This window comes from Orbilia oligospora, assembly GCF_000225545.1.
Source record: "Orbilia oligospora ATCC 24927 unplaced genomic scaffold scaffold00215, whole genome shotgun sequence".
Classification (NCBI taxonomy): Eukaryota; Fungi; Ascomycota; class Orbiliomycetes; order Orbiliales; family Orbiliaceae; genus Orbilia; species Orbilia oligospora.
Genome location: NW_011645772.1, coordinates 1,744,353 through 1,760,390, shown reverse-complemented (window position 1 = coordinate 1,760,390; position 16,038 = coordinate 1,744,353). Strand labels below are relative to the sequence as shown.

The window sequence follows — 16,038 nt, the reverse complement described above, 5'->3', positions numbered from 1 at the left end:
TACGGCGTCCTAGCTTTTCTTTGAAAGCGAAGGTTCGAAATTGAAACAAGAAACAACAGTTTCTGACCGCCTATGGCGAAAACAGCATAAGACACAACAAAACGGTTTAACCTACAGGTGATACTGGTTTGGGAGGTTGGAGGGGTGGTCGGCAGGTTCGTAGGTTCGTCAAGCACCGGTGCCAGTCTCATTCGGGGAGATGCAGATAAGAACGGTTGATTGGCTAAAGTTAGTTAACCTTGAAGAGAACGTATGATTAATTTTTGATAGAACCGTCTTTGTCTTCCTGATCAGTTTGCTTGTAGTGTCTTTCTGAGAAGCTTGATTCGATTCAGTCCTAAATTGATTTGGTTTGATGTGTGATGTGATGTGATTTGATTTGATGTTCAAGCCGCAAGCGTTAACGTTGGGGAAGCCTTCTAGAATTCAACTCGAACGTTGACTGGGCGTACGTATCAATCGAAGCCAACCAGACCAAGAACGAAAGAGAGTCAGAAAGAGGAAAAAAAGAAAGAAATGTTCGGGAAAAAAAGCACGAGCAGGGACACGGAGCAATATGCCGGCCAGTGGAGCAGTCCAATTGTCTGTAAGGAAGAGGTCGATCGGGGTACGTATGCGTATGTCAGTGGGCAAGTTTTGTTTTACGTATGTAAGTCGGGTCTACAAGACGAGTTTCGCGTGTGAAGGAAGAAAAGTGACTACAATTCAGGGTATCCTGGTGCAAGAGATTCGATTTAACGGATTCACGGCGTCAGGTCATTCCAACTCGCGGGCACCTCCGTATTATATTATGTACATGTACATTACATCTGAGTGCATCACGCAGCAAAAAACGGGGGCTCGTTTGACAGCGTTACGTTACGTTCAATGTTTTCCTTTTACTTGATAGGAGAGACCCTTTGGCTTGGCCCGAGATTCGATCCAAAGCTTGACGTGATGGTTAGTATATTCCAGCATACTATCTCCACCGTATTAATATTATTACCGTCAGTGCAGCGCGGTACGATGCAGCGCAGAACCTTCTGTCCTTTTATCCATTTTACCGCTCTCTATCCAGAAGTTCGAGAAGAGCAATCATGACAGGAGAAAGCGAGCCACAGACAAGAACTGTCCACGAACAATCCAAACGGGTCAAGTCAGAGACGCCGTGGCTTCCCATCCCTGGAGGGGGTAAGGGTGCATGGTGGAGCCTTCTCTCACCGACTAATAGTTAGGGCCCTGCGCTTTTGCATTCCCACGAGCTTAAAAACCCCACTTCGTAAAAATGCCAGAAACCTTCATTGAAGGAAGCCGCCAGCCTTCTTGGCCAAGCCTCATCTTGAAACGTCCGCATGGAAAGGAATAAGCTCTGACGACCCACAGAGAAGTGGAGGCAATAATATTGTTCAGTTATGTGCAGACCTTCGGTCCACCAATACTTGTTCTGGGTACACGAACATTCCGCTATCACCCTTACAAACTCGGAATTTTTTAAATAAAAAGTGAGTAAAGTTTCCCGACGTCCTTCTTGTGAAAGATCTGGAAAAATTGTGGGTCTGAAATAAAAAGGGAGGACTTATTAGCAAGACCGCCATGAAAACGCCTCATGATGCTCATGTGGGACCTGCTTAACTAACGGGGCTTTTCTTTCTTTCTTTCAGCTCCCAGTACCACGTGGCAATATTATTATCTTAAGGCGTTCGACATACACTAAGCACTATGGAAGAAGCCTCGAGGTCGCACTGTACTACATACCATGCCGTAATCTGGCGACGTCTTCTGTGTCGGGTGGAGATGCTCTCCGACTACTCGAGCCACCAGGAAGAGGCACATATTCGGACTGACTCGCTTCCGTTCAATCTATCTGATGCCAGAACATCCGAGAGCTCACTTGATGGCAAGATAGATTGTATTCGGAAAGATCACCTTCGGTGAAACAGGTCAATATCAGCTTTGTAATTGCATAGCTCCGCAATCCAACAGCAAGGGATATCAGCAAAAGTTGAGTCCTTCACTTTTGGACCCCATAGATCTACGGTTCCTCCAAATTTTTACGCTCTGGTCACCGCATCATTGCAATTTTGTTGGAAAGGAGTCTAATTAAGTAACTGCAGGTCATATTGTCCCGGTCATAAAACCTTAGGTGGATATTTTGGGATTCACAAGGTTTGTTTGAAGAGTCGAAGTGCACCGGTTGCACGATCCCGATTTCGAAGGAATCGAACGAGGTCGATGTTACTCGGCCCTAACATTGGCACGCAGTGGAACAAATCCCGTTGCGCCCACCGAATTGCCACGTTGTGAATCCCTGTTCCAACCAATTTGTTCCATGAGGTCTTCCATGGAGACTTGTAGGGATTCCGCTGAAGCTTATTCACCACATGTCTATCATCTCTCTCTCTCTCTTTTTTTTTTGCCTCCCGACGGAAATACCACCCCAGCCAGCCATATATAAGGATTCATTTGTGACAATAGAAGAAGTAAAGTTGTACTCAAAAAGGAAAACAAAAATCCACAGCTGCAAATCTGGCGTCATCCACGGCGGCAGGAGATATCTTGAACCGGCATATGCATGGTGGTCCCAACGCCAGATTAATCCTGTGATAGAGTCCGTCCGAGAAACCGACCCAAAGGTCCACAAACAGGCTCAATATAAACCCGGCAAGGACAGCGATGGTTTGCCCACGAGAGAGGCGTCGTAATAGACGCTCACAAATACCACCACTACTCCCTTTTAGCGCCTAGTGAAAACCGTCGGTAGGAACTCACTCAGTTGGTGGCGTTGGAAACCTTTCAAAAAATTCAAAATTTTAAAAAAATATTGAGGTCGTATTCACGGAAAAACGAGTGCTCGGCGGGCGTGGGCGTGGGTGTTTGATGCACACGTGGGAAGCGAGTCCCGAGATGTCAAATCCTCGACGGATGCCCACGAGGGAAAATGTATTAAGGGGTGTGTGGCCTATGCTGCATTCCGTATTGTCTTTTTTAACATGCTTCCGTCTAAAGCCGGGGATTTTACATGTTAGTTTGTAGGATCCAACTTCCCTTTTCCGTAGACGGAAAACATGCTTCCCAACCTTTCCCCGCCTGTGCATGCGAAGCCATAAAATTATACGGGACCGTTATGCTGTTGGATCGGTATGTAATGTAAGTACACGCAAGTACATACATATATTAAATGTAACTGTATACAGATGTACTCTAAAGCTAGTCGACAAAATCAACTGCGCATATATGTACCTATTCCTGTCGGGCAAAGCCGTGTCGTTTTTCGAAATTCGATAATTAATTCCTTAGGAAGCATTTTCGGCGCTCTATAATGCATCCGTACATTCGTAATACCAAGTTGACAGTAATAACTGATAGTCATACACCCCTTTAATGAACCCCCAACATAATTACATGAATTACAAGTAAGGTGTTTGTTTTTAGCTCAAAGATACCGTGGAATCTCGTTACAGCCCCAGGGCAGATCATGGGGGGTCGCGTGGGAATTTCGTGCGCCATTCCACAGGCTGGAACAAGGCCAACATTTGCCAATGAGAACAGGGTATACCGTGGGTTGAAGCATTCGCCCAGGTTTTAACTTTGCAACGTTTGGCGATGTGGCGCAAAAAAAAAAAAAAAAAAAAAAAAGGAAGAAGGAGAAGAACTAGAGAATTAATCTAATTTCTCACACTACTTTGTAGCTGCTAGTAGTATTTTTTCTCTTTCATCATGCCGTTGAAGTGCCGTGGATGGCAGTCTCCACAAACTACCTCATAGCCCGAGTTATAAAGTTCTAGAATGTGGTCGAAAAATCCGAACTGCCGTTTTGGCTGAAGGAGGATTTGGGTTATCAGGCCACCTTATGAGGCTTTTAGAAACTTGCATTAATGATGGCGTTACGCCCAAATTCGATCGTTGATAAGGAAGGCTTCGTACGTCGTGTATATACTTACATACATGTAGTTAGAGTCGTATGTATGTACATACGTACATGCCTTGTATATACCTACGTTACGAGCCCTCGAGACGTCGACGTCTGCGCCGTATACGTATATACAACAATAGTACTAAATAATCCTTGCCCGGTATCAAAAACCCAAAATACCAACATTCGTATCACCGGCCACAAAAGGACGCAGTATACCATTAAGAACAGATCAGAGCCGAAAGCACATTTTTCATTTTGCGAATCTAGCTCAAGAGGTCCAAATCCCTGTTGCCACGAGGTCGAGGACGCACAAAGTTCTTGTCTCGAAATCATCATTTCTCGAACCAATAAGAGAAAGGATGCCCCCCTCAAGAGTAGTAGTGCAGTGCATACTACGTACATACCTCGCCGGGTGAACCGGCAGCTCACTTCTTGGCTGCATCTCAGCGACGCAGCGATGCAGAACAAATGTCGGGTTCTCAAGCAAAAATAAAGGGATGAACTGCATCTTCCCGTTCCCGCCTTCCTGATAAAGCTCGTTGAAGACGTAAGAACAAAAACGTGGTCCAAAGTTCCCCATTCCCCCCCTTCCCCCTTTTCTTGCGGTATCAGGAGAAACCAAAGTTGAAACACATCCTTTCTTGTTTCTTTCAGGTCATTCAATCGTGAAGAGGAAGGTGGTAATAGTATGTAATCGCAAACCATGATAATGAGCTGAGAAGGCTGAACATTACCATCAATATCAATTCAATTTTCAGATTAACTTCGAACTAGTGCCGAGGAGAAACAGACGAAGCTAACCCCTCTTTAGATCTCAAACCCCAAAAAGTGGGTCCCTTCCCTCGTCTCCATCCAAAAAAACACCACGTGCGCATCAAACTTGAAGCAAGTCAAACAATTGTGGTTCTAACCAGTCATATCAAAATCTAACCAGGCCCCTGAGCCCAGAATCCGTTCACCCCAGATTTCCCGTGCAGCCGCGGCATCACCAAGGAATTCTATGTAGTTGCGGAGCAAGGAAGGAAAGGGAAAAAAAAACCCCCCCCAAATAGAAAGCAAGGTGGAACCCTGTAGATGTCGATGCAAATGCACCGTCATCAATTAAAACAAAATATAAAATTTACCTCGTTTTGTCCAAGGTGCATACACAAAGTAAGTACTCAGTTATCTTAAAGCTTACTTACTAGCTGCAAGATTGCGATAGCAGGTATATCGCATTCAATGCCTTACTCCGGACTAACCTCCAAAAAAAAAAAAAATTTAGAACACAGCCATCGTTTGACCTGATATCTAACCATTAGGCCCCTTTTCCTGCAAACGGCATTCCCGAATTCTTAAACACAAATAAAATAAACATCTTGAAATTTGCGACTGCGACCTTTGACTTTTTTCTGTATTTGAAAGGGAAATGCCATTAACGTCAGAAAATCCCCAGCTGCCTAGTATTTCTTGGCCACGTTTCGATCTTCGTATGCAATATCATAACGAGACATATCATAAGAATCATGAAATCACACAATTCTTTCTGCATAAACACTATCCCCGGCCGCAGCACGAGAAAGGGCCGCAAATCTTTACCTCGGCAAGATCTTATTGCTGATCTATGTTTCAAGTAGATGGAGCGAAAGAGAGAAAGAAAAACCTGTTCCTTGCTTTGCATGCGAAAAGATGGGTAGAAGATCCCCGTTTCAACGGAGAGAGAGGCCTAGACTTTTCTGTTCCTTCTTGCTTTCTTTCTTATGTTCTCCCGTTTGGTTTAAAATGCATGATTACAAAATCTCCGTCTGCTTGTGACCACTTTCCGACACTAAAAAAGTATATCCGGCTACCTGATGATATAATATCCGGTATCCGCGATCTTAGACACCCGATCTCAATTAACTCCACTAAACATTGTAGCAACTGTATTTTAAACCCCACGATCGTTGATATATCTATCAGAATGTATAAAGCGTCATATTGTTACAAAAGAGAGTAAATTTAAAACGTATTAGGAGATTCGGACAATCCGATCGCTCGATATCAATATCTATCTACCTAGTGACTTAGCCTGTTCTCGGACACATATATTATACAAGACTATATACTCCAGAAAGAAAGAAAAAACGGGGAAACCATTAAAATGTCTTACTATATGAAAATACCACGGTTCCATCTAGCTAGTCAAAAGGTTACCTCTGATTTTCAAAAAGAAAATTTGCAAAAGTATTCTGCATTAGTCCCTTCACGGAGTTTACCTGCACCGACGACGGTATCAGTGCGCAACCCGTGGCTAGCGAAGATCCTTTTAGGATATTAGATACCGATCCATATGGAGAGATAGATATCTGAGAACATCAAAGCATACAAAACTCAATTGGATAGCGGCCGTTTTAGCGGCTCTGCATACTCGCTGACTCGAGACTGCAAGAAATTTAAAGAATAAAAAAAAGAGGCTCGAGGCCAAACATATAGAGAAAAAGAGGCTCGTATAACTCACTTTTAACCGTTCGGGTAACCCGAACTATTCTGCCACAAAAAAAAACAACATCCGAGCACCTCCACAAAACCAAGCCACGGCATCATTTATATACAGGTCTGGGGATACATCCGGGGATAAAGGGGGGACATCTTCGTAAAAAAATAAATAAATAAATAGTAATAATAATAATAGAAAAGGGACGGGAAGCTACGAAAAACCTATAAAAATCTATTGATATAACGTCAAAAATCTGGATAATTAGCTAAGATATATTAGTCATCCCGAGGTATTCTTATAAAGAAACGATTGTGCTCCTCTGCAAGCGCTCGAACTCAGAGTCGAGCGAGCTGTCAGAAGGATATAAATTCTTGCAGTGCATACACATTATGCAGGGTTTTTTAAAACAAAACGGTCAAGGCGGTGAGACATCGGAAAGTCTTTTGAAAGTTTTGACGGTGTCAAGTATTTGCGACGAAGCGTCTCATCGCGCATCGCAGGACTCGACTCGTACAATCAGTCACTCGATACCACTTATCAAGAATAAACTCGCGGGAGAGGCTTTTGGGATACCGAACTACCCTAAACCAACCTCTCGCAAATGTCTTTCGCAAAATCCGAACATATCGTGAAAAAATATAAAGTTCACACATGATAACAAGCGGAAGGCCTTGAAGCGCCGCACGGACATCTCCAATATCCTTTAGTCCCGATTGTAACGAAAGACACAACAATGCTAAACATTCACTTTTCCTTCCTCAAGAATCAAAGTTCTTTGTGATTCCCTAACCCACGCGGAATTTTCAGCAAATTGAATTGTAAACTCGTGGAAAGGAATGAGCGACCCGTATACACTGGCATCCTTGATAACATAGACATCTATCAAACACAAGACGAGCTCTGTTTCCAATTACGAATCTTACTTGCCCCATGCTACTCCACTTCTTTTACAAAGCAAGCCGTCTCGACAATCTGAAATCTCCTTAGAACCACCCCACATTGGAACTGAGGAAAGAGACAAAAAAAAAAAAAACCTAATCTAGCCCCACCCATACCCCTGATATTTTTTTTCCAACTTAGTCCTTCCTTTCTTCCATAGATCCGAGACTCACATCATTGCCACTTGAGCTCGCACGAGCTAAGGCAGAGATCAAAGATGGCACGTTCAACGATTGATGGCGTGAACTGCCGGCTTCAGTATACTCAGGGGGGCTGGAAAACGGCGATGTAGTCGAGTCACGTTTTGACCTTTCCCCTCCAGTAACAATTTTATGTAGGCGCGCTAATGTTGACGAGGACCGACGACTTTTACTTGACGGATTTAGTGAAACCCTGCGAACGTCAGATATCAAGCCGTCAGACACGGAACGTTCGTCCAAGGCATTTGTGATGAAGCCTACGCTCGGGCGTTCTGGAACCGTCAACGAAGGAGCCCGGGAGCGAGGCCGCAATGTAAATGTAGCAGAAGTATTATCTGCCGCTGGCGGAGTGGATGGTTCTGATGCGGCTCTTGTAGTTTCCTTAACCACCCTTCCGTAGAGCATAGCGATTGACAGAATTTCGGTCTCAAATTCAGTCCGGGTGGTTAGATTTGGTCGACTACCCGCCGGAGCATCAATCAGCGATGTGTTAATCTTTTTGACAATGTCCGGAGGTCCTGTGATGAAGTCTGCCGGCGCCAACCTATCAATCACACTTGGTGGAAGCGGGTGTGCTTTTGCGACGTCCTCGTGTCTTTTTCTATTCTTTGTTACGCCAATGGGAAGACCCGTAGTCTCTTGTAATGCCTCAGCATACATCTCTCGAGGATCGGTGATATCGCGGGTACCGCTTGATTCGGGCTGTGTCGTTTTGTCTGATGAACCCGTTTCCTCAGAAAGCCCTGACAGCGGAGATGCCATAATTGTAGATGCAAATCGTCTCCATGAAGGCCGACGTAGAACACTCACAGCTTCATCTCCCGACTCAGGTGATCTCTCCGACCTTTCGGATTGTGTCTTCTCCAATGGCGTCATCAACATTTCAGAAAATAGTCGATGTTTCCCAACCAACATGTCGAGCATCTTCGCCTCTTCCTCTGTAACCTCCGCGCCTCTCCAATGGACTAATTTCGATGAGGGTCCGGGCGTGTGCGCTGAGCTGTTACCATCTTCCTCGACCTTTTCTTCGGTCGAGTCCCTTCGAGAAATGTTCAACGCGGCAATAACTTTTGATGCCCTTCTCTCACCAAGAGAGCTCTTCCGTGAACCATCAGATGCAGTATTGTGGCTATCTCTCCTTACTCCGTGGCTACCGGGTGGAGACACTGAGCCCGAACTACTATCCTGCTTCGCAGAACTTCCGGTTCTTGAGGAATATCCTTCAGGTTTTGTTATAAAATTCATATGATCACGATACCCGAAGCTAGCGCGCCGGGCATCCACTACACCAGAAGCAGAAGAGCGGTTCGAAGACCATCCCGGGCCTGGTGGAAAACTGCTTCTTCTTGATGCCGCCTCGGGTGATGCTTCGGCCGAATAGCTTTTATAGTCCTCTCTAGTCGCAAAGGGAGCTGCGTGCGAGAACATCGGCACCTTGACGAAGTGTGGAAGTCTGTATGCGTGCGCTTGAAGACTGCTCGTGCGACTTGACAAGTCCGGATCACTTAGAGGCATCAAAGTAAAGCCAAGGTCATTTGGACTGACATTTGACGTCTCCTGGCGGCGAAGATCAAAATACGATGGCAGTGGCTTCTTGCCCTTCATATCCGAAGTCCTTGGAGAAATTGCTGGTGGTGTTGGAGGAGTTCCCGGAATTCTTGGACTCTCGAGGGGGGTGCGGAAACGGTGAGCCTCGCCCGCGACATAGCAGCAAGTTGGGTCATCGTCACAAAAATGTAGGTCTTGTTGCATTTTGGGCCCCTTAGGTTCTGTAGGCTTTGCGATAGAATCCGCGCTCTTGGTTTTCTTGTGTCTCCACCCGGAAATGCCGTGATGCCTTTTATGGTTGTCCGATTCTGTAGAGACTTTCGAAAGGTCGGTTGGAGTTGGAGTTCTCAGCGGTGGGCTCTGCTTAGGGCTGTTTGTGAACTCATGACTATCATTGTGCGAATGAGGTATACGATTATTGGGGAGCTCGTTCGAGGACATAACCTCTTTTAGACCGTTCTGTGCAGTAGATGACTTGCGAGACATTCCTGGTATGCAATTGTATATGAAGCTTCTACCATTCTGCTTGCGTACAGGGAAAGTCAATGGCGAACGCATAAATTGCAACAGTCCCGATGTTCTTCTTCGCTTGACGACTGGGGAGTTGGTCGGAACGATAGGTGTTCCCCCGTTCTCTCCAGATGACCCACTTGGAGGGGTAGGCGTTTTCTTGCTTCCGTGGAAGCGGGAGCTCTGAGGTGATTCCTTCCGTGGATGGAGATTGGAACCTGGAGTCTCTTCTCCCTTCCCAAAATATTTATCACTGCCCTCCTTATGGGAGCTATGGCCCTGGTTTGGGTCTTGGGTAGAATCTTCGCCGATTACAGGTTCGTTCGAATTTTGTCCGTCAAGTAGTTTCAAGCTGCCACCACCATCTAATGGTGGAGTAGAAGCTCCAGCTTGGCGGACATAATTCCCAGTGGGGGTACCGCTTTTCACAACAGGAGATTCTGTACCCGATGTCTCCCATTTATCGTCACTTGGTGAGGTCTGTGGTGTTACACGAGGGGAGGGTCTTGGGGATGACCTAGGTGAGTATACTTGCACATTTTGAAGAGGAGGGGTCCGTGTGGTTGTCTTGACTCCTGCGCTAGGAGACCGTCTGGGTGATCCTCTTCTGGGCGAAGGGACTGGAAAGGATTGGAAGATTGCATCCTGACGGAGAGGTAGCGATGATGGAGAGCAAACCGGTGGCCGTGGAGTCTGATTCATGCCTGCGATATTTGTCTGAGAGCCGCGCGGGCTGACTTGGGGGCTAACCATGGCATTCGACTGTTGTCGGAGAAGGCTAGGCCTATATGCATGCTTGAAAGGCAATGGTGTCTCATGATCGTGACCGCGATTTTTAGCCATTTTCAAGATTTTCTATAAATATGTTAACAAGGTGCCCATAAGAGTTGAAATACACCTTCGAAAGTTGGCCCAAGTCATATATCGATCGGTAAAAAAAATCAACGTACTGGATATTCCAAAGAATGTGACAATAGAAATCCTTTTTCAAACCTAAGGTCAGAGAAACTAGCAAGGGTATTCGATGTTCCGATTGACTACCTCTAGGACAGCCAACCCCGGGCAGCCACTATATGACACACCGGGGTTGAGTCTATGTAATCGTGGCCTATAAATTGCAGAGCCAGCCTGAGGAAAAGGAGAAAGCAGACTAAGGAATGTTAGGTCGGTACGGTGAAGGGCAGCATATGAGATATCAATCTTGGAGAGATGACCGATGAGAGAATTCAGATCCGGAGAGAGCCGATGTGAACGATGAATCGAACCAAAAAACAAAATCATTTCATCTCAGCTGCCATGCATTTGGGTCAGTCCTGAGATCAGAAACATTCTTAGAAATAGCAATATACGTCAATTTTCTGGTCTGCGCTGGTAATATGTTGCATTTTAGTCGTTGTTGATAGCAAATCTTTGGAAAATCCGGGCTTGGGAACTTACTAGGAAGACCTGATATGGGCCCCTCAGGTGCTTCGGATGGACCTTTTATGTGGGCGCAGCTGGTTGGCAGCTGGGGCTAAAGTTCGACATGAAAGTGAATTGATGTAATATATACAATCTCCTAAATCTTCACCATACCATATGTATGTACAAGAAGGAAACTAATGGAGATAAATGCTCGGAGGAGAGATAAAAGCCTCGAAAGAATATCCAAAAAGTATAATGCTCCATCACGCCCGACATTTGGAAAAAAGCGCCTATGGGGATGTACATCTGTACAAAAGGAAGAGACAATAGGAAGCAACAAAAAATCGCCGTATCAATGCGTCCTCAGGCATTGCTTAAAGGTCCACTCTGTCAATCCTAAGAGAAGTAATTCCCCGGTCTATATGCCATCTAGGCATGGTTCTAAATGTTTAAAGAAATCATGCAACAATGCGTTTATACAAACCGAGAGCGGCCGATGATCCGGCTTTCATTGACTTCAGTCTCATCCATATCGACTTCCAAGGAATCCGGTTCCTCGCCAGATGCTCCCCTGGGCTTCTTCTTCAACTGCTCTTTCCAGAGATTGCTAGCCCTTGTGGTGTCGATGCCGGGGAAGATAATATCAAACACCTCAGAATACCAGCTGACAGGTCGGCCTTCAATGCCTTCTTTAATATTCTATATAGATTTTTAGCTTCTGATTTCGTTGATAGCGTTTCTCGGGGAAAATACATACCTCTGGCAGCTCCAACCAATCCGACATGTTATCTGCAGGGAAAACCACCGTAGAGGCCCCGCTCCTCTTTGCAGCCACCGTCTTTTCTCTTAATCCTCCTATCCTCAACACCTTTCCGGTAACAGTCAACTCACCGGTCATGGCGGCTGTTGGGCTAACTGGCGTATCCAGTGCCAAACTTAACAAGCTTGTCGCCATTGTGATACCAGCCGATGGGCCATCCTTGGGCACTGCACCCTCAGGGCAATGCAGGTGCACTCTTGCTTTTTCCAAAAACTTGTTTTCTGGAAACTTCTTTACCATGAATGATTTAGCGAATGAGTATGCGATTGCGGTCGATTCTTTCATAACATTTTGCAGATTTCCAGTACGTTCTAGCCCAGGCCGAGAGTCCGAATCGAGGGCGGATTCGAGTATGCTTTCGACGTAAAGTGCCGAGCCACCTAGTTGTGTCCATGCTAAACCCATTGTGACACCCGGTGGAGTGGTCTCATAGAGTCGATCGCTAGTATAGACTGGTGGGCCAACATAGTCTTTCAGGTTTTCCTTGTTGATGGCAACATGCACAGTTTCGGGAACTTCGAGTGCTGCCCGTGGGATTTCCGTCGTAGCCGGTTTTGCGTCGAATTGAGGATCCGCAATCTCCTCGGCTTTCTCAGCGGTTTCTTCCTGCGCTTTTTTTCCTTCTTCTGTCAAGGGCTTTTCTTCTGGCAGCTCTTCTTCACCGATGTCTTGTACTATCTTGAGAGCTGCTTTTCGGTACACTTTTTCGATCTATTGGGCGGGGTTAGCGAGACAATCTTATCTCTTGGACTCCATGGCATACTCACATGTTTCTTAAGGTTCCTCACACCACTCTCCCGACAGTAGCTTTTAATCAACTCCTCGATGGCCTCTTTTGTCAAGTCCACATCGACTTTATCCAATCCACTCAAGGTCTTCGCCTGTGGAGCTAGATACCTCTCTGCGATTGCCATCTTCTCATCCGCGACATAACCGCTCAGTTCAATCATTTCCATACGGTCCAACAGTGGCCTAGGAATCGTATCCGACATGTTCGCCGTGCACACGAACAATACTTTGCTTAGGTCGACAGGGACATCCATGTAATGGTCTAGGAATGCATTGTTCTGCTCCGGATCGAGCAATTCCAACAACGCGGACGCCGGGTCGCCTTGATGTCCTCGTCCAATCTTGTCAACCTCATCAATTAATATCAACGGGTTCTCCGTCTGGCACTTTTTCAAAGCCTGAATGATTCTTCCGGGTAAGGCACCGACGTATGTCCTCCTGTGTCCCTTAATCTCTGCTACATCCGTAAGTCCACCAACACTGAATCGATAAAATTCTCTTTGCACTGCCCTGGCAATTGATTTTCCGATAGAGGTCTTTCCGACACCAGGTGGGCCTACGAAGCACAAAATCTTTCCTTCAACCCCGCCTCTTAGCTTGCCTACCGCGATAAACTCCAAAATGCGATCTTTTACGTCTTTCAGTCCGTGGTGGTCCTCATCCAAGACCTTCATCGCATTTTTTATCGAGTAGTTCTCTGCACTCCGTTGGCCCCATGGGATTTGAGTGAGCCAGTCTAGGTAGTTTCTTGTAACGTTGAACTCCGATGCGACGGCCTCTAGATGCGTAAGTTTGTTAAGCTCTTCATCAAAAACTTTCTTCACCGCCTCTGGCATGGCAAGCTTCGACGCCTTCTCCTTGAATTTTTCAATTAGCTTATCCTTCCCGTCGCTCTCAATGCCTAGCTCACGGCGGATCCCTTTCATTTGTTCCATAAGCCAGTATTCCCTCTGTCGTTTCTGAATCTTTTGTTCCACATCTTTGGCAATCTTGCTTTGCAGCTCAGCGTTCATGAGTTCCTTCTTGAGAACTACGAGCGATTTGTGTAGCCGATCTTCCACATCCAATGTTTCGAGAACTTCTTGGAGCTCCTTAACTTCCGCTGAAGCTACCGCTGCCGCGAAATCAGCGAGTTTAGCAGGCTCTTCGATGACATTCCCGGCGGAATGTGACATCTGGAATGTAGAGATTTGGTCACGGAACAATGGGTTCATGTTGGCGATGTCTTTGAAGACACTAACAATTTCGGATGTAACAGCCTTGATTACTGGACTCTTTTTATCATGAGGTAGCTCAGTGAGGTTTTCGACATCGACAAGAGAGACATTATACTTTTGAAGGAAAGCGGTGGCGAAAGTTGGTGAAGTAGATGGCGATGGCTTTTGTTGTTCGATCTCCGCAATAGTCTCCTCAAAGGACGCGACAACGTCGCCCTGTGGTTCAGTTGATTCTGCATCCTTTGGCGGAGTAGTAGCTTGAGACGTTGCAGGGTCTTCTTCAAGACCGCTGGTAGGTGTTGTTTTTGATTCAATTTCTGTGATTGTTGCCGATGCTGGTTGCGCCTTATCCTTTGGTGGTACCAATCTTTGAAGCTTTATCCTACGGTGTGGGTATAAAACTGCTGTAAGACTATGTTCCTCGCCAGTAACCGGGAATACACTAGTAATCTGTGCAAAAACTCCAACATCATGAACTTCGTCCACGGATGAAATTGTATCTGCATCCATATTCTCATCTCTGAAGAGGAATACACCGACATAGGGTTGTCCACGCTTCAACATCTCCTGTATAGCAGAGGTGACAGCTGGATCGCGTATTGTGACGGCCTTGTAGAAACCTGGGAACAAAGGTCGTTTGGCAATGGGTATAGCCATAACTTGAGGGTATATCTCAGGAACTTGAGGCTTAGAAAGAAGGTTCGGCTTCTTAGCTGGCGGGGTATTCCCACTTGGTGGGGTGGCAGATGGCGGTTCGGATCCATCTGGTGGAGATGCACCACTGCTGCCGGCCGCTCCCTTCGGATTGCTTGATGAATTATCTTTGGAACCGGAATTAGACTTCTTTGCAGCCTGTCGTTCTTCGGGTTCCTCCTTTATCGGCTTTTCTTCCTCCACCACTTCCTCGGCTTGTTCGGGAATCTTTTCTTTTAAGCGAATTGAAGTGGAAGTGAAAGTCCGGGAATGTAACCGGAACGGAGGAGAATATAAAGACCATGGCTGTATCGAAGTTGTCTCGCTGGAAAGCGTCTGGACAGAGCAGTTCCGTCGCGATAAGTTCGAAATGAGTGGTCTTCGGGTGGTCGAGTAGAGCCGAGATCGGGAGGAGGAGAGTCGCGTGCTCAGAGAAGATGGTAACGATGGTGAAGAAGCAGAGCTGGCCGATGGCTGTCGTAGAGCCCGGCCGGCGGCTCTTCCATAGAGCATGGTGATGATGTAGTCGGGTGGGAGGAAGAAGGTGGATGAGTAAGCGTCGAGGTAATTGTGAGGTCTGGTGGGCGAGTTAGCGTGACGTTGGGAACCGAATCTGTGCAGCAGAGGCTATCACAGCACCAATTTCTTGAAGACTCCAAGCAATCCCAATGCCCGCAAACTATTCAAGAAGATGATATGAGATGATACGTACAAGAAAAGTCGAAGAAATCAGTGATTTAGACGAATCGCGCTGCAGAGATGCAGGCGTGGTGCAGATGCGGCATCGACTGAATTAATTTTCTATCGTCCGAGCTCGCATGGGTCCCGTCGGCTGCTTATCCAGCAAACACCCCGCCACAGTGGAACCTTCCCGAACACAGAACCCGACAGCCTTTTTGCGACCTCGAATTGAATGGGATAACGGCAAAGTCCCAATAAATGTTCTGACTACCTGCTTTAATAGAGTTATGTCTTTCGTTTTGGGTGAGTGCGAGTGTGGCCCCAAGTTTTAGGGAGAAAATGACGGAGGCCAATGGTGGGGCCGATGTCACGACATATGACCTGACGACCAATATCATGATACCGAGGACCGAAACTAAAAAATTTTGGGGGCGCAAGGGTCTATAGAAAGCCCCCATAGCAAAGATCTATACATCCAATGTCGAAATATTCGTTATCGCGCGTGTAAATTAGAAGGGAAACCCGAAAGGTCTTCATAGCCTTGATCTACATATGCGAGTATAGCACACCGCCGTGTCATACATTTGTGAAGGCATCCATCTCCCAATGGAAGCTAGTAATTCGTATCTTTTGAGCCGCCTTTTAATTGCGACTTCATCCTGCATCAATCGATGCCCTTCACAGCCTTGCGGGGGTCGTACCTTATAGCTGGGGTTATAATTGGGGCCACTCTCTTTGGCATTTTTCGATATATACGCTACCCACAAGCCCTTTTTAAGACCCGACCATAACCCCAGCGCATAGATCGATCAATATACTCGTCTCGAGTTTGATAGCTCCATATCTCTAGCATCTACTCAAACTCGAGGATCAAAGTAGTTCTA

General features: G+C 46.2%; 2 protein-coding genes across 2 annotated transcripts; both read right to left on the bottom strand.

Moving 5' to 3' along the window:
• Nucleotides 1-7,429: 7,429 nt before the first annotated feature.
• AOL_s00215g515 (uncharacterized protein) lies at nt 7,430-10,393 on the bottom strand (the record flags this gene model as incomplete). Its single annotated transcript, XM_011129717.1, has 1 exon — nt 7,430-10,393. One exon carries the CDS (start codon nt 10,391-10,393, stop codon nt 7,430-7,432), a length of 2,964 nt encoding a protein of 987 aa, XP_011128019.1.
• A 1,035-nt stretch (nt 10,394-11,428) lies between these two features.
• AOL_s00215g514 (uncharacterized protein) lies at nt 11,429-14,986 on the bottom strand (the record flags this gene model as incomplete). Its single annotated transcript, XM_011129716.1, has 3 exons — nt 11,429-11,653; nt 11,712-12,485; nt 12,542-14,986. 3 exons carry the CDS (start codon nt 14,984-14,986, stop codon nt 11,429-11,431), a joined length of 3,444 nt encoding a protein of 1,147 aa, XP_011128018.1.
• Nucleotides 14,987-16,038: the final 1,052 nt, after the last annotated feature.